General features: G+C 45.9%; 7 protein-coding genes across 7 annotated transcripts; 3 read left to right on the forward strand and 4 right to left on the reverse strand. All coding sequences in view use genetic code 12, as the record gives it.

Annotated features, from left to right (window-relative positions):
- Positions 1-64: 64 nt before the first annotated feature.
- Positions 65-934, reverse strand: ALI1 (Ali1p; the record flags this gene model as incomplete). The annotated part of the gene is made up of 1 exon (XM_029035365.2): positions 65-934. The coding sequence occupies one exon, from the start codon at positions 932-934 to the stop codon at positions 65-67; it is 870 nt and encodes a 289-aa protein (XP_028890607.1).
- Positions 935-4,707: 3,773 nt separating this feature from the next.
- Positions 4,708-7,221, forward strand: ZCF8 (Zcf8p; the record flags this gene model as incomplete). Its single annotated transcript, XM_029035366.2, has 1 exon — positions 4,708-7,221. The coding sequence occupies one exon, from the start codon at positions 4,708-4,710 to the stop codon at positions 7,219-7,221; it is 2,514 nt and encodes an 837-aa protein (XP_028890608.2).
- A 1,123-nt stretch (positions 7,222-8,344) lies between these two features.
- CJI96_0001839 (ubiquitin-protein ligase) lies at positions 8,345-9,796 on the forward strand (the record flags this gene model as incomplete). The annotated part of the gene is made up of 1 exon (XM_029035367.2): positions 8,345-9,796. One exon carries the CDS (start codon positions 8,345-8,347, stop codon positions 9,794-9,796), a length of 1,452 nt encoding a protein of 483 aa, XP_028890609.2.
- A 67-nt stretch (positions 9,797-9,863) lies between these two features.
- CJI96_0001840 (tRNA methyltransferase TYW3) lies at positions 9,864-10,646 on the reverse strand (the record flags this gene model as incomplete). Its single annotated transcript, XM_029035368.2, has 1 exon — positions 9,864-10,646. The coding sequence occupies one exon, from the start codon at positions 10,644-10,646 to the stop codon at positions 9,864-9,866; it is 783 nt and encodes a 260-aa protein (XP_028890610.1).
- A 114-nt stretch (positions 10,647-10,760) lies between these two features.
- On the reverse strand, positions 10,761-13,658 carry CJI96_0001841 (uncharacterized protein; the record flags this gene model as incomplete). The annotated part of the gene is made up of 1 exon (XM_029035369.2): positions 10,761-13,658. The coding sequence occupies one exon, from the start codon at positions 13,656-13,658 to the stop codon at positions 10,761-10,763; it is 2,898 nt and encodes a 965-aa protein (XP_028890611.2).
- Positions 13,659-13,800: 142 nt separating this feature from the next.
- On the reverse strand, positions 13,801-17,838 carry CSC25 (Ras family guanine nucleotide exchange factor CDC25; the record flags this gene model as incomplete). The annotated part of the gene is made up of 1 exon (XM_029035370.2): positions 13,801-17,838. One exon carries the CDS (start codon positions 17,836-17,838, stop codon positions 13,801-13,803), a length of 4,038 nt encoding a protein of 1,345 aa, XP_028890612.2.
- A 1,625-nt stretch (positions 17,839-19,463) lies between these two features.
- On the forward strand, positions 19,464-20,459 carry CJI96_0001843 (type I glyceraldehyde-3-phosphate dehydrogenase; the record flags this gene model as incomplete). The annotated part of the gene is made up of 1 exon (XM_029035371.1): positions 19,464-20,459. The coding sequence occupies one exon, from the start codon at positions 19,464-19,466 to the stop codon at positions 20,457-20,459; it is 996 nt and encodes a 331-aa protein (XP_028890613.1).
- Between the last annotated feature and the right edge of the window lie 165 nt (positions 20,460-20,624).

Genomic DNA, 20,624 nt, shown 5'->3' on the forward strand with positions numbered 1-20,624 from the left:
TTTTTTTCCTAGAATATTATTGTATGCAAAAGAGTGGGGGCTATGAATGTGGGTCTTGGGTGGCTTATTTCTTGTCCTTTTCGTCTTCCTGTGGCTCTGGCTCTGGTGTTGGCAACTTGAAAGACTCAGGAGTGAAGTCCTTACCTTCACCAACCTGCTCCCACACAGAGGAGCCCACAGTGAAGTTTCTCCAAGCCTGAGTCAACTCCAAAGGCTCATAGACAACTCTCTTTTTCTCTTCGTCGTATCTAACCTCAGTGTAACCAGTAGTTGGGAAATCTTTCCTCAAAGGATGGCCCTCGAAACCGTAGTCTGTCATGATTCTTCTCAAGTCAGGGTGGCCCTCGAAGAAGATGCCGAACAAGTCGTAGGTTTCTCTCTCGAACCAGTTGGCACCCTGGAAAATAGGGACCACCGAAGGCACAGATGACGTCTCGTTGGCATACGTCTTGACTCTAATTCTGGAGTTGTGACGCACACTCAACAAGTTGTACACAACATCGAATCTGTTAGTTCTTGATGGGTAGTCAGCAGCAGTCACATCCATGCACGCCTTGAACTGAGCAGGAGTATGGTTTTTCAAGAAGATCATGACAATCCGCACGGCCGATGGAGCAATGTAAAGCACCAACTCGTCCTTCCACACAGAAAACTGCTGGATGTATTTGGGCATGCACGACATAATGTAGCGGCCAAACTTGTGCAACTCCTCGGTAGTCTCCTTGTACTTGTCAGCGGGGTTTTCTATAGGGGCATGAATTGGGGCGTTAGACTTTCTGGGCAATTCAGAGAGGTTTTGGAGAGGCTCTTCCTCTTCTTTTCTCAAGAAGGTGGTGGTGGAGAAGCGAGCAGATCTGGAAACGGCGACAGCGGCAGCCCTCAGCGGTCTAGCCACGTGCTTAGCAACGCCAACATTAGTTAGAGATCTCAACATCGTTTGTCAAAGCGAGATTTGCGTTGGTGTTGGAGCTTGAGAAATTTTGATTATGGAAAATGCGATATGTGGAGGATTCGATTGGTGAGAATTGGTGGTTCAACTGTGCAGGTCTCGGGTGCCTACTAGGGACTAATTTCGCAGCCATTACATTGAGAGAAAGAGAAGCTGGTGTAGTAGAGATCAGCGAGGAAATGAGATTTTGAAGAGAAGTCATCCAATTCCAGCATTCCCTCAGTTATACAGTTCTTCGCCAAGTTCACTGTAGGTATATTTAAGTAAACTTAATTTGAGGATACATTACCTTTTCCATTACACATCCGACATCTTGAATACTCAATACTTATCAAGCTGAAAAGGGTTGGGATAACTTAATATGCATCGCCTTTATATCTGAGCTTTTATGTTAAAAACGATTCCGATTTTATTGGAATAATCATTAAATTGGAACCTGATTCTTCGTTTTTGAAGACTTTGTATAACCGAAACCTTGTTTTCTCAGCTTCGATAAGTGGTCAACAGGACATCTCCAGCTGACCGAATATTAAAAGACAGCAAAAGAATGCTCACTTGAAGCTCTGAGTCTTTTAAAATCGGAGACTTGAACATCTTAAGCATCTAGCTCTAAAACCATACACTGAATCTGTCGTGTAAGACTCGTTTAATCAACAGATTCAAGCGCCTTAATAGTTAATAGCACATGCACATTTTTTTTTTTTTTAATCCTAACATTGCAGAATTAGAAACTTGCTGGTAAGGATCATTTTTAGAACTTCCCCAGAGTAGGTATGACTAAATGCAGCTTGATTTTAGGCCCTGAGTATGAGTGTAGCAAACATTCCTTTCTTTCACCTTACTCATGATAGCCCTCAACATGACGTGAAGTGGAACATCTATGAGAAACTTCTAAGCTGAACCACAAATTCTGCTGACAGGCATATTGTCACACAGGGCGCCAAAGACGTGAGTGCAAAAGGCTAGTAGCTATCGGTAGTTATAACAATAAGTCATTTAGAGTTTCTTACGATCCTAGTGAAATACTCCCACGAACTCAGACTAATTAGTCATGTTTGATTGATAATATAGCCCAGTGAGCGTTGGCGTTAATAAGTATACAAGAATTCGGTAGGGATAAGGCCTACGTGACCACGAGAGCTTTCGAATGTGAGGCACAGAAACCAATCGAAGGCGGGTCTCTGCAGCACGATTCACTATAGATAATCTTCTTGCAACTGCCGGTAGGCGAGTTATTTTTTCCAGCGAAGTTAACATTTTGGCAAACAGGTCAAGCCTGCTAGAAATTATCTCTAGGACGCATAGCCCAGTCAGCGTACCGATGAGGGATTTTTAGGACACGGCACGATCATTTCAAGCCGAAAACGGTGACATCAATATGTATATGTATGATGGGTAGTTTATGATTAGCAAACAAAGCATCTACCGGAACAACCTCCACAATATGCATGGGCAGAGAATAACGTAAATTTCAGATAAAATCAGATTCGCTACTCGATGGTCCATAGGTATGTTAAACAACCCGAAAGCAGCTCCCCCAACTCAAGAAGATTACACTTCACTTCACAGGTAAAAGTGTAATGGCAAACAAAGTCCCCGGATGAGCGGCATGGGTGATTTTAAAGCGTACAGATCTACCGTTCGAAACCTGGAGTCGTGGAAACCGCCTGCTTCACGCCGCAGGTTACATGCTTCTGTACTGTTACAACAAAGGAGAAAACCTTTCCTTAGCGAGCTGTTACATTGCCACAAAAACTGACGCTTTGGTCTCTTTTTGTGCTATTTTTCCAAATTTGAAATCACAAGATCCAAAGTAAGATTCAATTCACCCTAAAAGCTTTAGCCAAGAGAAATTTGAAATGACTGCCAGGGTGAAGAAGGAACTAACCTAGAGTCGGATTTGGAGCCTGCATTTTTAATCCGGTGGTTTTCAGAAACGGAACAATTTTGGCTTGCCACGTCTCCGCCAGGGGTAAGGCAGCAGAAGCGACAAATTGCAACATGACCATGGCTCGCAACCAACAACAAGCGAGAAGCATTTGGTATTGTTTCGATGACACTAGCCTCACAACGTTCAAAGACGTTGAAGAAGTTTGAGCGGCTTTAGGTGTAGTAGCAATGAGTGGTGGCTGCAAAGACAGTCAACTGTATATTAAAAACGTGAAGATCGTCCACTAACGATTCTTCAAACGTAACCAGTGGAAACAGTGAAAGCACCAGAGGTCCCGCGTGGCGGGTTCAATGCAGAGGTTATGACTTCTTCGAGAACACTAGCCATTGGTAAATTGTTGCTGGGGGGCCCGACCGGAGGCGAAGGTCACCCAAGCTAGGACAATTTGGTGCAGAGCAAGCAAAAATAGAGTAATCAAATTAATGAATTTCACCAGCCAGTGACCACTGTTGCCAACCGGGCTCAGGCTGTACCGAACCTTCCGAACTGGTGGTGTCACTTTGATTTCCCAGCGCCGCCCCCACCAATGGAACCCAAGCACTGGCTGCGAAAAACCGAGTCTCGCGCGGTGGCTTCTGTTAGCGAGGCGCATCGAACGGCTCCTCACACACACTTACAAAAGCCCGAGCCCGAAAATTTTTGTTCAGGCACAACCGATAAAGAAGCCAGCAGGAAACGAGATGTCGCGTGGTCCTTTGAAATGTCAAGGCAAATAAACCAACGAGCCCCTGATCTCTCCGGGCCTAGTTCCCACCGCCGTTGCCAACACCAGCGACAGTTCGGTTGCGAAAAGTGCGCACCGCAGAGGAATGTAAGCGAGACTATTAAGAGAGGCGCCGTGCTGTGACAGCGATGGGGGAAAAAAAGATACACTTGTAGCAAAAATTATTCAGGCTCAAAGAGCAGCACAACCCTGAATCTGACGCACGCCTCCCCCAGCCAATGCCAACTAAGGCACTCTGCAGAAACTTGCCTGTCTCATTGAGCCTTGGCCGAAGCCAAGCAGAATTGCAAAAACTGGCGCTGGCTGGGTGCGGGTGGGGAGAAAAAAAAAAAAAAGGCGCCTCCTCATGAGCGCGAAACAGGCAAAAGGTCCTTCCTTCTGCCCTCTATTTTGCTCGCTGTGCTTTCGAGACTGGACCCTGCTGCCCCAAGGCCCATGTGAGGTAAGAGAACAAAGAAAAAAAATCCAGCCCTCCAGGTGCCTATGTGACACTAACTACATCTCGTAAACAGGAAAACGGCGAAGGAAACAAAAAGACGACTTTGGAGATTCCAACGTGATTGAGGTCGATCTTACTGACCGTGCCACAATGTTGTTCAGCACTTAGAAACCGGCTTACTACTCTTTGTTGTCGTTGTTGTTGCCGTTGTCCTTTTCTTTGTTTCGCGGCCAGTCTGGCAGAGGCTCACACTTGCCCTCTTTCCTGCCGCTGGGGCTATTCCTTCGGTGCTGCTACCGCTGCTGCCCGGCTACTATATAGTGCGGCCACTCCACTTCTCAAGAAAGCGGCCCACCGTTTTATTCCCACGTCCACTCTTCCAACTAGTGCCCTGTTCTGCCAACCCTCTAACTGCCACATCCCCCAGATTCTGCCAGGTCACTTAGCTTTCCCACTTCCTCACCGCTCCCCGCTTCATGTGCTGCTGCCTTCTATAGCGCTCCCACTCGGCCACCCTCGATCCAGCCGGCTGACCATCACTGGTTCTCATCATCATCATCAATAATAATCTCAAAGTCGCCCTTTCTTCAAATCACCTAGTTTTGCATCCCGCTCCCATATCCCAGTCTTCGTCGCCGTCCCCAATGCGGCCCAAGCGTGCTCGAAGAACCTATGCGTGTGGGCCATGCAAGCGATATAAGATGAAGTGCAACTTGGAGCTCCCGTGCAGCCTGTGTGTTCGGGCTCAGCGTGCTCACTTGTGCCACGAAAACCCTCCAAACCCTCCGTCGGAGGAGGAGACGAGGCGCAGAGAAGAACGACGCTCAAGAAATTCCCGTCTAAAGGAGAAGGCCGCAAAGAAGGAGCAGACGGCCAAGACAGCACCAGGCGATTCAAATCGTCAGCTGTCTGTTTCTGTGCTGGTGCCTAGTCTTGACCCTGGAGTCCCTTCCGACTCTGGTGGCCCCATTCGAGGATTCGAGCCAGCGATGGCGGCTCCAAAGCTTGAGCTCGGCATCACTTCACAAGACTCAGACATTTCTCTGATCCGCCTGAGCCTGTCGGTGTCTAATCACTTCAACTCCGTCTACGGCAACCCACTACCGTTTTTTGGCTCTATTCAAAGACCTCCGCCTTGGAATCAGAGCGATTGGCAACCCAACAACGACCCGCCTTGCCAGTCGCCTTCTCTGTCATTTCTGTCTTCCACTCCGCCGTCAAACTCGCCCAATTACCACACAAACTCGCCGTTTCTGCCATACGTGCCACCTTTAGTGGTTCACCTGCCGTTTTCACTGGCGCTGCCCTCTGGCAACCCAGAGCCATGCGTTCATCCCACTGTGATGGCTCAAAACGTTCATCGTCTGCCCTTGATGGCCCAGTATGCTATGGACTGCAAGCAACGATACATCTTGGTGCCAACAGAAACGGCCACGCGCTGGAAATTTACTTTTGCCTCCCTAGCTTTGCGCCTGGGACAGGATAAAAACGCCCATTGGCTCAGTGACTACTTTAATTGGGCATACCTGGCAGAGAACTCTGGCTTCCAGGAGCTTGTGGACTGGTTGTCTGTATTCATCACCGCACAACGTCTTGTGTCGAACTTTGACTCAATTGTAACCATGGGGCTGGCACCCAAGGCAACTGTGGATAAACATTCGTTGCAATGTATGGCTCTCGCTTGCCTGTTCCTCGCTAATGGTGCACTTGCCGGGCCTCGTATCACCAAAAAAGTTGTGTCACTTGCAAACGAGTGGCTCTCACTCTCAGATGAAATAGGCAAAAACGTTGCCAATGAAGTCTGGCAAGATGGTATCTATTTCATGGTCCTTTGCATGCTGTCCAGAAGCACTATAGTATCCACCAGCCAATTAGAGCGTCTCACAGTCAAGGTCCGTGATTACTTCACAGCAATCTCCTCCAACGAATCATTTCTACGGTATTTGCATCAGCTTGAATTTGAAAATCTCTCACCTCAGGATTCGGAAGCATTCTCCATAGTTGCGAAATGCTGGACTTATTTGAAGCTTGTGGAAACTGAGGCGTCCGTACTTCAGGCAGAGTCGCTGTTTCAATATGAGCACGCTGAGCTCAAGGATACTATTCAACCTGATCGTAAAGTCGTCAAATATCTTTTCAACTTGGTACCCGAGGAACCGATATCGAGCTACCAGGCCTACGATATCGCTCTTCTTGCATCGAGCTTATTTTTTCGCCGTTTCGAGAACTGCAAAACGGCTAAAGACATTGCATACGCATATCTCTCGCTATATAGCGAGTTCTGTGCCATGTCAATTCCAGCATCTGAACCCTTGTTTCAAGCAATCGAGATGGTCACAGGAGGCCCTGCCAGAGCCAACCCTGGTGCAGCCGAAATCGCTGCTCTTGTGCGTACTCTGGCACAGCTGTTAGGTGTCATGCTTAAAGTCTCATTTATTTGCGTGCGTTGGCTTCTGATCATACGAGCGGAACCAAATAAATTTGTGACGCTTCGTTTTGCTCATTACGTGACCACACTTTTGTCGATGTTTAACCCTCTCATGGCTATCGTTGACACAGGCAAGGTTTCGCCACACAATCTCATTGCTTCGCTTCAATGCTGCGCCCAACTCAATACCGTACTTGACATGTATAATATGTTGACGCTCCAGGCACTCTTTGTGGCCGTGATGTCAAATTTTGTGAAAACCTCTACGGCACATTGGGGTCTCGATGTTCTGTATTTGTTGAATGCGGTGCTTTCTTCGTACGGCCGTGCAAGAAAGTGTCTCGAGACCATGAAGCCATACTCTAATTACCCATTATCGATAGCATTACTTCAGGTGAGTGAGGTTCTTACACGGGAAGTGCATTCGACAAGATTTCAGCCACGGTCTCTGGATAAGCCTGCTCATGAATTTTTTGAGTATCTACAAAGAAGTATTGCGAAAGAAAACTGGGATGTATTTGTGAACTCTTTATTCGGCATGGAGGCGACAGCTGCAAACTACATTGAGCAACTTTGGCGATTTGGAGATGTCGCCAAATTGCATCAGGAGAAACCTATTTTGATCACCAAGACTTTGGTGTTGAATACTGCATTCATCAAGGAATTTGAACATGCGTATCGTGGATTTTGGTTCACGCTTCAACACGTTAATCAGTACCTCGAACTATGAGGATCTTCCCACTTTGTGTACCACACGGTGCAGATCTTCAACAGCTAACAAGGACGGCTCCTATCTCTGGACGCGCATCACAGACTAAGGTTCATCAGAAGCAGAGCACAGCAGTGCCGAAGCTTCATCCAAACCAATGTTCTTCATACTGTATTAATATATATGTTTTCTTCGGGCTTTATCCACAACCAGCCACAAGCACGGTGAATGTCACACGACTGCCACAGGACGTGTGACAGCAAGCCGGAGGCTGTGGAAGTCATACTCCTAGTTTTGCATCACCCAAGTATAATTAAGCACAGAGTTTTTGTGATAGAATTATTTTGTCTTACTATGATGACATTGCGAACTCATCAGCTGTATACTTCATGGCTAGTGAAATCGCGATGAGAATGTTCGTTCTCCAGTTTGTAGTATGGAAACAAGCCATTTCTCACTTCGCTTATAGCTTAAGGCGGCGAAGTCAGATCTAGCAACCCACTGCCAAAACCGTTTCCAAATGGAGAAGCTTACGTAAGCTGGGTATTGCTAGCCAACCATGAAAATTGGGCCCAACAGTTTCGTCGGAAGCGAAACATGTGTATTCCGTCTCCCAATAATGGAAAATGCAATGGCACCTCACAAACGCTTATCTCACTTTGCAGCCATTCTTCCCGGATATTCGCACTACGGCAAGCAGGACGAGCATAGAAACTTCTGGAGACTTCGAGAGCAACATAGCTCCACACACCCGAAGCATATTCCTAAAAGGAAAAGAATAGCAATATAAGCTTCTATATTTACTTGGTCACTCATAGGCGTGTTATTTTGGCCACCGAGGAGAGAAAAAGGTTGGTGGGGTCATGTGACAGGGGCAAGAAGGCGTACATTGCAAGACATTCTGCCAGTTGCGTCAGCAGTCGCTTCTTCCTACACTTCCGAAACCTCAACCACAACCACCTTACGTCACCAGCTTTTTGTCATACCCATTTCTCAGCACAACACTGAACATATTTGATCTGATAGCGTTGAGCGTTAGATCTACTTATTTATTGCAGCCTCATTCCATCTGATTATTTATTCCTCCATTATTTAAACCTGCTGACTCAGCGAACCCTTGGAATCAGGTTCTCACCTTTCTTAAATGACCGTCAACGATAGACAAGGGGCTGGAGACAACGACGATAACAGCTCCCACGAAACACCATTCTTCGACTCCGCTACGGAACAGCCGTCCGCATCCGAAAGTGCGTCCAATGATGCTCCAGCGGCTGGTTCCTCTGAAGAGTCTACATCTCGCCCTGCCGATCAGGATTCGTCGCCGCCAATGCTGAATTATAACTTCTTTGATTACTTGCTCAACACTGCGTTGGGTAGAGGTCTGGAGGAGAACGGGCCTCAGAGGGACCTGGTGCCATCCGGGGACTCTGCTAATGAAGGCACGGGTGATGCTCCATCAAATAGCTACATGGGCATGATCGGCACCGATCCTGCTGGTCAGATCATCATTACTGTGAACTACATGTTTTTTGACGGTGGTGACGGCGATGGGCCTGGCCGTACTGGCTCGCTTGTCGTGACGTTGCCCAACAATGCTGCCAACAGAGAACCTCGTGCAATACAACTGTTCATTTCGTTGGCCACCCGTTATGCATACCTGATGTTGGTTTCCAACGCCAACAAGAAGAAGGGCATTTCTCCAGACAAGTTCCGCAGCTTCCCGGTCAAACCATTGCTGTCCATCAGAGAAGAAAGTTGCTCGATCTGTTTCGAGCAGTTTGAAGACGTGGTTGCCTCGTCTGATTGCATAGATGATGACTGCGTTACTAAGAAACGTAAAACAAACCTGAGAGAATCTACTCCTTCCGCAGCAACTTCCAACGAGCGGGATGCCAATAAGCAAACCCTAAATACCTGTGGAATAGATTGGAAACACGTTCCTGTGAAGCTTCCTTGTGGCCATATCTTCGGACAATCATGTCTTGCTCACTGGCTCAATGACAACCGCAGTTGTCCATTGTGTAGAGTGAACTTGTCTGACGAAACCAATGAGGAAAGTTCTTCCGTTCCACCAGTTGCTTACTTGCGATTCGGTACTCCTGGGGGCGGCGGCTTCCATTTATTTGGTGACCAGAACACAAACTCTCCAACTTCCGAAACATCTGAAACTGACGTCAACCAACCGCAAAACCAACAGTCCCAAGAATTTTCGGAGACTGCTTCAACAACCACGCAAGATAGTCAGAGACTGTCGAATTTGCTTCGGAGAGCCACATCTGTTATCTTTCATCCGAACAGACCCCAGTCAAACAGGACTGCTGAAGATGAACCCGGCATGCCTTCGCTAGGTCGCCGACGGAACTCTCCAGTGTCTCCAATGATCAACCAAATCCTCAATTTGTTTGGCAGAAACCGAAGAAGAAGACTGGAAGACAGGTCAGGAGAGTCGTCTATTTTTGCCTCAGGAGTATCAAGTAGAAGAACTGAGGATGGTGTTGAAACTATTACGCATGAAAGTGGTAACCATATGGACAATACTAATGCACTTGACCCTGATAGTACTCAGGCCCCTTCCCGTGATAGCCACCCACAATGAGCATGTTTATCATTTTAATATATATTTTGTACACTAATTTGTCTAACTTAATCGTAAACCATTTCCTCTATTCGTTATTTTGAGACTGTCTTTTCCTTTCTTTTTCCTCCTTAATTGCTTCCCTCCTTGCCAAACCTTCATTCATTTTTCTTAATCTACGTTCTTCCTTCGTTTCGATTTGCGCTTGGTTTTTCTTCGTCAGACCCATCATGACTAACGCTTCTTTAAGTTTGTCCATCTTTTTGAAGTTTTCGGTGAATCTATCCAAAGAAAGCTTTGTCAATATTTCAAGATATGCCTCTGACACAAAAGAAACTAAGGTTTCCCCTTCAAGACACCCAAATGGAACGTCAAGCTTGATTGCAGTGCGGATGCCAACTATATTGTTACTACCTATGCCAGACTCTCTGAATCCGCAAGCCATGGCAGTTGAATAAAGCAAGTTTGCAGACTCCAGGTCACGGCATTTGACATGCAATATAAGTGGTTCGAACTTGAATAGAATGTACCTCTGTGTTTCATTCATCTCTGAAGGTTGGGATTCTCGGTACTCGAACTCGATCTTTTTGTACCACATCGGTAGGTCCTCTGGGTGGTGTGTAACAAAGAGCCACCGTCCTTCATTGCCCTTGGCACCAATTTGAAAATTTGTCTTGATACCCTCTAGAAATACCGAGACTCTTCCAGAGCACAGCGACGTGGTCACCATATCAGGGTGTGAATTGATCACCTCTATTATGGGAAGACATAATTCGTCAATTGTACCCTTTGGGGAAGCATCAGGAGACTGGGATGAGTTACTGGAGATCTCTCTAAGTATTGCTGACTTCTTTTGATCGAATGCATTCATCTGCAATCAGCCATACTTCTGCGTAGAAAAAAAGTGATATCGCATCGATAGCATCGACATCACGTAATCTATGCACTCCGGTGATTTGCAGCCAAAGACAGCCCCGGTGGAAGATTATTTCAAGGCATTCATGAGTTTCGACTCTTCAGAATCGTCGAGGTGAAACAATGTCTTCACGACAGGCATAAGCTGTTCACGTTGCTCTTTATGTTCGAAGAATCCAATAAGTACGTTCTTCAAATACGCCGTGTTCGTGTCCTTGTCAGAACTTGGTGATGCAGGAGGCTGTTCTGAAGAGGACCTCGCAGATTCGGGTGGTGTTGACTTTACACTTTGCATTTGGCGGTATTGCTGAGTAACATGTTTAAAGTTTTTCAGAAGTCGGTCGAATTTCATGGATGCCTCTTCATTTAACTTCTTGAGAATACGATTCATGTTCTCGTACTCCTTAACCTTGGTATTGGAAGCCTGGAGAGATGCACGCAACTCCTCGGTGGTTGACTCCAAGTCCTTAATCTTTTTGTTGGCCTCAGGAGAGATCACATTTTCCTTCAACAAAGGTTCATACTTCTTTCTAAGTGCTTCCATCTCCTCGGTCAATTGCTTGATTTTTTTGGAAGCATCCGCTGAAATCTGCTTCAACTCCTCAATCTCTCTCTGTCTCAGTTTGATTGTTGCTTGGAGTGAAGACTCGAGCTCCAGTTTCTGTTCAGAAATGGAGCGTATTTCGCTCTTAAGTCGAGCGCTTTCAATATTATTCCGCTCCTCAGCATCCAAAAGTAGCTTCCTAATTGTGGAGAACTCCCGTGCTCTCTCCAGTAGCATTTGTCTCGCTTCAGTAAGTTCATCTTCCAAGGATTCGATCTTTGTGTGTGCTTCCTTCAGTTTCATGCTAAGCTCTTCGTATTGCTGCTTGTATGATTGTATTTCATCGGACGAGTTTGACCTGCTCTTCACCAATGCATCGTATTTTGACTTCAAAGCCTCAAGTTCACTTGCTATTTCATGTCTGTTTGTCTGGAGCTTAGAAAGCTCCTTGTTCAAGGAGTTAATGCGCTCCGCTGTGTTCTCTTTATCGGTCACGAGACGAGACTTCTCCTGAAGAAGATTCTGATTGCTATTCTGGAGATTTGAGTTAGTGTTTTCGAGCTGAGCGATGGTCGCTTTCAAGTCGTCTTGTTCTTTAGCTCGTGTGACAATTTCACCTTTAAGCTCTTTAATGAGTTCGTCTTTGTGAGACACAGAGGACTCCAATGAAGCAATCTCAAGTTTCAACGAAGCATCAACACTGTTAGATTTAGATAGCTCATTGATTCTCTCGTTCAACTTATCCTTCTCTGACTGCAAGTTCTGTATCTCTTTAGTGGACTCCTCAAGTTGTTTCTTCGTTTCCGAGAGCTGGGATCTCAAATCTTTGACCGTTCTTACTAACTTCTCCGACTCTTCCGTTACCTTCTTGTGCTTTTCTAACGACTCCTGCTTGTGTTTCTCAAGCTCTTTTGTCGATGAAGCCTTGATCTTATCAATCTCAATTCGCAGCTTCTCCAATTGTTCTGAAGATTCCTCTTTGATTTTATCGAGTTGTTCTTTTCTATCTTGAGCAAGTTTTTCGAGGTCTGCAAGTTTTTTGAGTTTTATCTCTGTCTCTGGGTTCAGTTCGAGTTTCTTCAACTCGTCCTTCGCAGCAACAAGATCGTTGCCGATATCTCTCAACAGATCTCTAAGGTCATCAATTTCCTCGTCTTTATTCTTAATGGTCTCGAGGTATTGGCTGATCTTTTTAGAAAGCTCTTCCTTTTCGTTTGCGAGTGCATCGTGCTTCTGCGAAAGTTCGTCATACTTCCCTTTCCACTCTACTGACTCATCGCCTATCTTGTGAGTATCTTCATCAGTGCGGGTGTTCTGCTGCAAATTCGCCGCCTTCTTCTTATTTTTATTCTTCTTGTTCTTACTCTTGCTCACAGTTTGATCAGGTCGCGGTGTTGTTTCTCGTTCAGTACTCTCTTGAGCCACGATCTTTTTCTTCGCTTCATCTCTTTCTTCACGAGTTTCCTCGAGTTGTCTCTGGATCGCTGTCAACTGCAGCTTTAGTTTCAGGACGCCGTCTTCGATTGCTTCCTTGTCAGAGTTGAGTTTTGCGATCTCCTTCTGAAGCTCTTCTTTTTTCTTCTCTTCCGACTGTAATTGCTCTTTGAGTTTCTCTCTTTCCACAGTTGCGTCCTCAAGCTCTGCTTGGGTGCTACCTAATTGCTCTTTGAGGGCATCAATTGACTTTTGGATATCGCCATTGGCATCACTCTGTTCATCTCCGCCTTCTTTTTGTACACTCAAGTCTCCGATCTGTTTTTTCAAGGCCTGAATCTCTCTGGCTAGAGATCCATTTTCTTTATGAGCTTTTTCTAGTGATTCTTCTGAGTATTTTAAAGTCTTCTCTGCGTCATTGAGCTTCTTACTCATCGAAGTGGCCTCGTTTATTTTTTTTCTGAGCTCCTGTTCCGTCATGCTGGTCTTCTCTGTGAGACTCTTGAGGTATTCCAAAAGCTCTCCGGCATCGGCAATTGAAGATACCGGAGTATTCTCCTTAAGAATTTTTTCAAAAATAACCACAAGCTCACCCTTCCTTTTCTCGGTTTTATATGCGTCTAAGAGGACTGGATATTTCTCTTCATACTTTACAAATTTTCTGAGTTTGGCTTGCACGAGCGGAGGTAATTGTCCCATGTCGATATCCTTCAAGGGTCCCGAGGAAGCGACCGAAGGGGTCGCAGATTTGGGCCTATCCTCTGAGGGTGAACTCGCTTTGTTCAATTGAGACTCGCTGGTATTGCTAGACTCCGTTTCATCCTGGGGTTGTTGTAGATCATTCGAGTCCGGGGTTTTGGTGTTCAATAAATTGGAGCCATTCTTTAGTTGTTTGAGTTGATCTAGACTTTTACGAGGTGTGTCTCCTTGTTGTATTTCGTTTAGTGATTTAGCGACATCCTCGGAGAAGGACTTGAGTTTATTGAACATATCTCTATGTAAATTGACGGGAGATCTATAGTGCTTAAGACTTCGATTGTTCAAGCGCACGTAGACCACTACCGAATCTGTCCTGCAGGATAGCGTCTGTAAGGTTGGGAACCGGCTGCGAAACTGCCTTCACCGTTTTGAATTACTGTTTAAGTCCCCAAATGCTCATGTTTGGGGCCATTCGAGTACTGTGGTGGGCAGAAGTCTCGTCTTTCTCGCTACGACTTGACTTCTTCTGAGAACTGCGGTCCACTGATTCACGTGGCTCGAGTGACAAGGACAATTGATACTGCTCTTCGATGGATGGGCACTTATCGAACCAAAGGTCGAGATACTTTTGTATCTCGTTGACACTTTGAAAATTGTACCCAATTTTTTGAAATCGGTCGATACCCTCCACAATTTGAACAGTCTTTGCTCTCTTGGCAAAATTTATCATTCGTGTGCGATTTAACAAATGTTGAGGGTTTCCGTGATAGATAAAAGTCAAATCACTCAAGTATACGCCAAAGAAAGGTACGCAAGGCTCCGATCCAATGAATTTTAGCACATCTCTGTACTCATTGAAATTTCTGGTTGAATTCATGAGCCTGTTCATGTTTTGAAGTTGCGTGAGTATATCCCGAGAGACATATGCCCAAGTCTTCTTGAGTCTGTGAATAGGCGAGGAATACAAGGCCGAGATAATAGCCGTCATCGAGGAAAAGTTATTGTATTGGCGACACTTCTCCGCCACTTGCACAAAGTATCTTATTGCTCTCACACGCTTCTTTGCATCGTCCTTTCTCAAGATCATATAGGCAACAAAGTTTGTCAACTGATTGGAAGCCTTGATGAAATTGGTTATGGGTTCAATACTCTCATTGAGCCCCGACTTCTTACCCCACACCTTGTTAACGCAGGCAAGCTTATTAATCTGGCAAAACAAATGAAACTCACGAATAGTAATTTGCCTGGCGAACTCAATATAGTCAATGTCTTGAAGTTTAATCTTCTTCAACGAGAATCCCTTGAGGATAGGCGCTGGAGGCTTTCCAATAACAACGGCAGTCTCAGGCTTTCTGGGTACATGCTCCCCTTTGAGAATTTTTTCGATTCCAGCAGCGACATGCTCAGAGGTAGGGTACCGCTTGACGCTGGGTAACTGTACAAAGGCCATCCAGCGCTGAAGAACAGTAACACTATAGTATGAATCACACCAGTGTGCGTCGATGAGAAGTTTCATTACGTCCAACACCTTGGCACGCACTTTTTGTTGCTTATTCGACTTCCAGGACAAGTATTCCTCGTAGCTCAAACCCTCAGGAGCCTCCATGTTGAAGCGATTGATTAAGAGCTGAATAAACTCTCCAATCGACATCATTGTTGCAAAGGTGGTCAAAAAAACCGAGATAAATCCAGCATCAAGCGATTCGTGTCTGGTCAAGTGTGCCACAAGAGCCTCCTTAGTACCTCCTTTAATATTACCCTTGATATCAAGCAACAAATCACACTCTTCGTCTCCTTCCAAATACCATGGAGTGTCATCATTTTTCTCTCTGCTGCTGTAATATTGAGCACCGCTGTCATCATTCTTGTCACCAGCAGCTGTATTGTTGCGCTCGATAACAAGAAGCTGGACATTGAAATCATCGTGCATTACACGAGTTGCATAGTTAAGAATTGTCTCTCTCTCTTCAACAAGCTGCTGAACAAGAGTCAAAATGTGGTCGCAGAAGTCTATACCTTCTGAAAGAAGCTCCGAGACCACTTCATCTTTATCAAGAGTAATCGCCCCGGCGGGTTTCATTCGGCTCTGCTGCATTAAGATGTTACTCAATACCAATGCAGACCTTTCTAATGGATCTTTGATTGTCTCCCTATTATAAAGGACAGGATCATCCTCCTTCATAGCCGTGAACACATCAGGGTCCTCCAAGGTCAACGTTTGACTATACATAATAACCTTCGATACAAGTGTGTGGAAATACTGCTTAGCTTGAAAAAATTCCAACACCACAGGATAATCGAAAGTTAGATTTCCAGTCGTATTCTCATCATCCTGACTTCCCCTAACCTCGTCATTACTACCTAAGCTGTCGCCAGATGACGACCTCTTGATGAGGCAGAAAACAGTGAAATCAAAAGACTCTAGTAAATCAATCATAGAGCTAGCATGGTGCAAATATTTGTACATGAAACGTAAGATTTGCTCGTTTCTGCCATTCCTAAGCTGCTCATTGTAGTATTTGCCTTGATTTTTCGGGTCCAAAAAGCCTAGAGTCTCCTTGCTGATTTTCACGATCTCGCTAGTAAATTGCTTCACTCGATCATAGCCAGCGCTGTCAATGATGACTTTGAGATGATATCTATTTTTCAAATGGTCTCCACTCAAATTGAGGTAAGGCCGTGTGTTAGTGAAGAATGGGTTGCACCAGTTACCACCATTGAACTCATCTGCTAGGAATCGAGGATACACTTGGGGTAGCACGTTGTAACGATCCTCACCTTCATCCTCGGAGGCATCAGAACTGTCGTAGTCCTTGATGGTTATTTTTTTCCCCTTACTTAAGCGAACAAATAACTTAATTAAGCCATTCATATTGGATCTGACAGCGTCAACCTCATGATCAGCTTGCAGAAGATATGATTCCAATGAATCCTGAGAGTGATCCAGTCCAACAGATCTGTTCACCCGAGTTGCAGCTTCATCAGCTACACTTCCTCGGTTCTCTGCGGAGCCTGACTGTGAACTTATTGAGTCTGTCGGTGACACAACGGAGGCCTGCTGAGTGGGTCCAGTGGATTTGTTGAGGGTGCGTATGTCAAGACTGAATAACTCTGCGTTGGATGCAGCCACTGAGTAATGCATGACACTGAGATGTAGAAGGCCGTTGATATATAGTTGAGAGAAGCCATTGGTGATACGTTTGAGCTTCCTTCGTATCGATGCCTCGTACTTTGAATCCGAGAAGTCGTGCTGACAAAGCCTTGCAGCAGCTAGCACTATGGACACAACTTTCGTAAGTTGGGAGAGATGCATAGAAAATAACTGTTTGTTGGAATCCTTTAGAGCCTTGTGGGTCAAGTCGAGAAGGTAGTTGAAGTGGTCCTTGAGTTCTGTCCATTTAGTGATGTCGTCGAACAGGTTGTAAAATAGACCACTGGCTGCAAAGAAAGGTTGCAGGAAGTGGTGGTACGAAGACACTGAACTGCTGGTTGACATTGAGGATGCATTAGAGTCACGCTTGAGATCGAAGCCCTTGACACTAGAGTTGGAACGCTCATTACTCTCGTTTAAATCGTGCACGGCGTTCACAACGCTAATGTCATTGACGGCTTCCACTGTGGGCAATGCTAAGTTACCACCGTTCAAGTCAACCAGCTGAATTAGAGGAACCAACGGAAGTGTTTCACAGTATACTTCGAGCTGTTCGGAGTAGAACACAATGTCACCTGCGGTTGTTCCTCTGGCGGTCCACACAATATTTTTCCCTTCGGTTTGTTTCAATTCGAGACACAATCTCTCTGCTTCTTCTACCGGGATGAACTTGACCGGCGGGCTGTCTTGAGTAGGTGGCATATCTTCTGAAGGCGAAGATATCGTGGATGCAAAAGATGGCTGGTGTGCCGTATTGGGGGTCGGAGGAGTAGCACCCTCAGTTACTTCTGAGGAAGGGGAAGACGTATGAGCCAGTGAAGGCATGAGTGCCTGATTGGAGCGCAGCTTCAGATCAGAGATGCTGGTTTCCAGCGATGCAAAAGATACAACGGAATTCTTCCTCGTATTACTGGCCGGACTGTTCTTGCCCAGATCCACAAGTGAACGCTGTAGGAGATTTGCAAAGGATGGGATAAGCACATTTGCAGCAGTGTTGGCAGCAGTGATGGTATCAATTTCCTTATTGGACTTCAACTTGTTCAAGACCGGCTGAACATAGTTCACTGACCGAACGTAGTTATGCGGGAACCAGCCCCGCAGCATCTCTCCGTTACTAATCACCACACCATCCCACCAACCCGAATCGCTTTTCGCCAACACGTAAACGGTATCACCCAAGTCTAGGGGGAGGTGAGACGGCTGGGTGCCCGGGAAGTCGTAGAGGGCTATAACAGTGTCCTTGCACTTGAGTGTCTGCTGTATTGTCTGAGTGGCATCATGCGGGGACACCACGTCGGGAGGAATCTCCTCGTACGACATGAGTTGATCGAATATATGGAGGGTTCAGCGCCCGAAAGGATTAAAGTACCAATTGGTTAATAGGTCCAGAGATTTATGAAGGGCGGAATGGGTGCAGGATGGGATCGTAGAAGAGGTCCGGGGGCCGGGGGCCGAAGGTAAGCTACGTGAGATAGATTGATGGAACCGTTGACAATTTGTGATGTTAAGTTGATTGGCTGATTTCCTTATTTTGTAAAAGGCGTTTATTATATGTGGAATTCATGAGGGTGATGATGTCAAAAGCATTGGCAGGTAGAACTACGGCTTATTCGCAGCCAGAGAGAGGGATGCAATGATACCAGCGCCAGTCTAGCTACATATCTGTCAGCAGCAATAGCTGAGAACTTTATGAGGCAGAAGATTGCAATATTTTTTGTCCCTTTTAATGTATCAAGAGATTATAAGTGTATTGAATTTTTTAAGTCTTCATGTTGGGTTACCCATTTCCACCTGTTTGACCATTAGCTGCAAAATACTGCGAATATTTGGCGCCCAATAGACATGTGAGAGAATTAGAATGAATGAAAAAGATGTTAATATGTAAGAACAAAAGGTATAGAGCATTGATACCATTCACAAGGCCTCCATCTATAATTTGTACAAGGTTCAAGCGAAGACCACCAAGTAGAAGCTTTCCAATGGTATATCTCTTATTCGGGTATCTAGGTGAGGAGAGGGAAAGCAGTTCGCAGCACCTACCAGAATTTGAGAATAAAATTTGTCAAATAGTAACTCTAGACACATTAAAGTTCAAAACGTCCAACTCAATTGCAGTGAGTATCTGGAATGGGAAGGATTTTTGCGTTATCTGTTCAGGTAAGAGGTGTGCACCCCACGATGAATTGACGCTTACATTGACAAAGGACCGCATTATCGAATTGAAAAATACAACAATTAGCCCAACATTTTCTATTCTTATGCAACATCGACCATCAGAATGAACCAATCGCTATTCCCTCATCAATCGATTAAGTTCAGCTCCATTTACACCTCGCTTAGTACCCTCCGCACTACCTCAATACTGGTTCAGCACCTACCTCAATTCACTACTCAACTCCTTCGAACCTCCGACTCAATTGACCTCTCCCCATTACATCATCAGGTTCATCACGGTGAATGGGGCCATGCGGTTGGGATTGCATAGAAAGGCAGGGAACACGTAGCGTGAGGGAAGCCCGATTCTAAGTGGAATAGTGCCACCACCTGATGGCCTTTAAGTGCATACCGCGCAGTTGTGGCCCATGCCGAAACGGTTGCAAATGAGCCAGCTAGCGAAAGTAAAGCTCAGTAAGAAGCCAGGTTCGGGAGGAAAATCATAATAGGCTGATCTTTAAACAATCCGGTCTCAATGGGCTGAGCTGAAAAACCCCTCCAGCTGACACTCGCTCCAGGGCAATGGGCTTGCCTCGCCCAGGGGGTATGCGCTAACATCACACCACCGCCAATCCCACCTAGGAGTTTCAGGAGCCGCACAATCACCATACTGGCCAACCCTCTCTGAAGCCTGGCCTGGGTGCCAGGTATAAATAGTCGTAGCTTTCCCGCCTTGGATTTGGCATCATCACACAAACAGAAAACAAAAACCTTCAAATTATAATTTCAACATGGTCTCTATTGGTATCAACGGCTTCGGCAGAATCGGTCGTCTCGTCTTGAGAATCGCCTTGGAAAGAAAAGACATCAAGGTGGTCGCTGTCAACGACCCTTTCATTGCTGCTGACTACGCTGCCTACATGTTCAAGTACGACTCCACCCACGGCCAGTACAAGGAAGAGGTGAAGAGCGAAGGCAACAACTTGATCATTGGCGGCCACAAGATCAAGGTTTACGGAGAGAAGGACCCTGCCAACATCCCATGGGGTGCTGACGGCGTTGACTTGGTTGTCGACTCCACTGGTGTCTTCACCAAGCTTGAAGGTGCCCAGAAGCACATCGACGCTGGTGCCAAGAAGGTGGTGATCACAGCTCCTTCCGCTGACGCTCCAATGTTCGTTGTTGGTGTCAACGAGGAGCAGTACGCTGGCCAGTCCATTGTCTCCAACGCCTCGTGCACCACCAACTGTTTGGCTCCTTTGGCCAAAGTCATTGATGATGCCTTTGGCATTGAGGAGGGTTTGATGACCACTGTCCACTCTATCACCGCCACGCAAAAGACCGTCGACGGTCCTTCCCACAAGGACTGGAGAGGTGGTAGAACCGCTTCGGGCAACATCATCCCATCTTCTACTGGTGCTGCCAAGGCTGTCGGAAAGGTCATCCCACACTTGAACGGCAAGTTGACCGGTATGGCTTTGAGAGTCCCAACCGTCGATGTGTCTGTGGTTGACTTGACTGCCAAATTGAAGAAGGATGTCACTTACGAAGAGATCTGTGCTGCTGTCAAGAAAGCTTCTGAGGGCAAATTGAAGGGTGTCTTGGGCTACACTGAGGATGCTGTTGTGTCTTCTGACTTCATCTCCTCAAACTATTCTTCTGTGTTCGACGCCAAGGCCGGTATCTTGTTGTCTCCTAAGTTCGTCAAGTTGATCGCCTGGTACGACAATGAGTACGGTTACTCCAACAGAGTTGTTGACTTGGTTGAATACGTTGCCAAGCAATAAACTTTTCACTAAATAGCTATAGCTTATGCTTAAAATTAATAAAATGACGATGAAAATCACGCGTAATAGTTTTAGTAACTTTCGTAGACAAGTTTTCGCAGCCATTTCTAATTCCCCCATACTCAAGCAATATAGAACAGTTCCTGGTGATTGTGTTCAATAAAC

The sequence above is a fragment of the Candidozyma auris genome, chromosome 2 (assembly GCF_003013715.1).
Source record: "Candidozyma auris chromosome 2, complete sequence".
Classification (NCBI taxonomy): domain Eukaryota; kingdom Fungi; phylum Ascomycota; class Pichiomycetes; order Serinales; family Metschnikowiaceae; genus Candidozyma; species Candidozyma auris.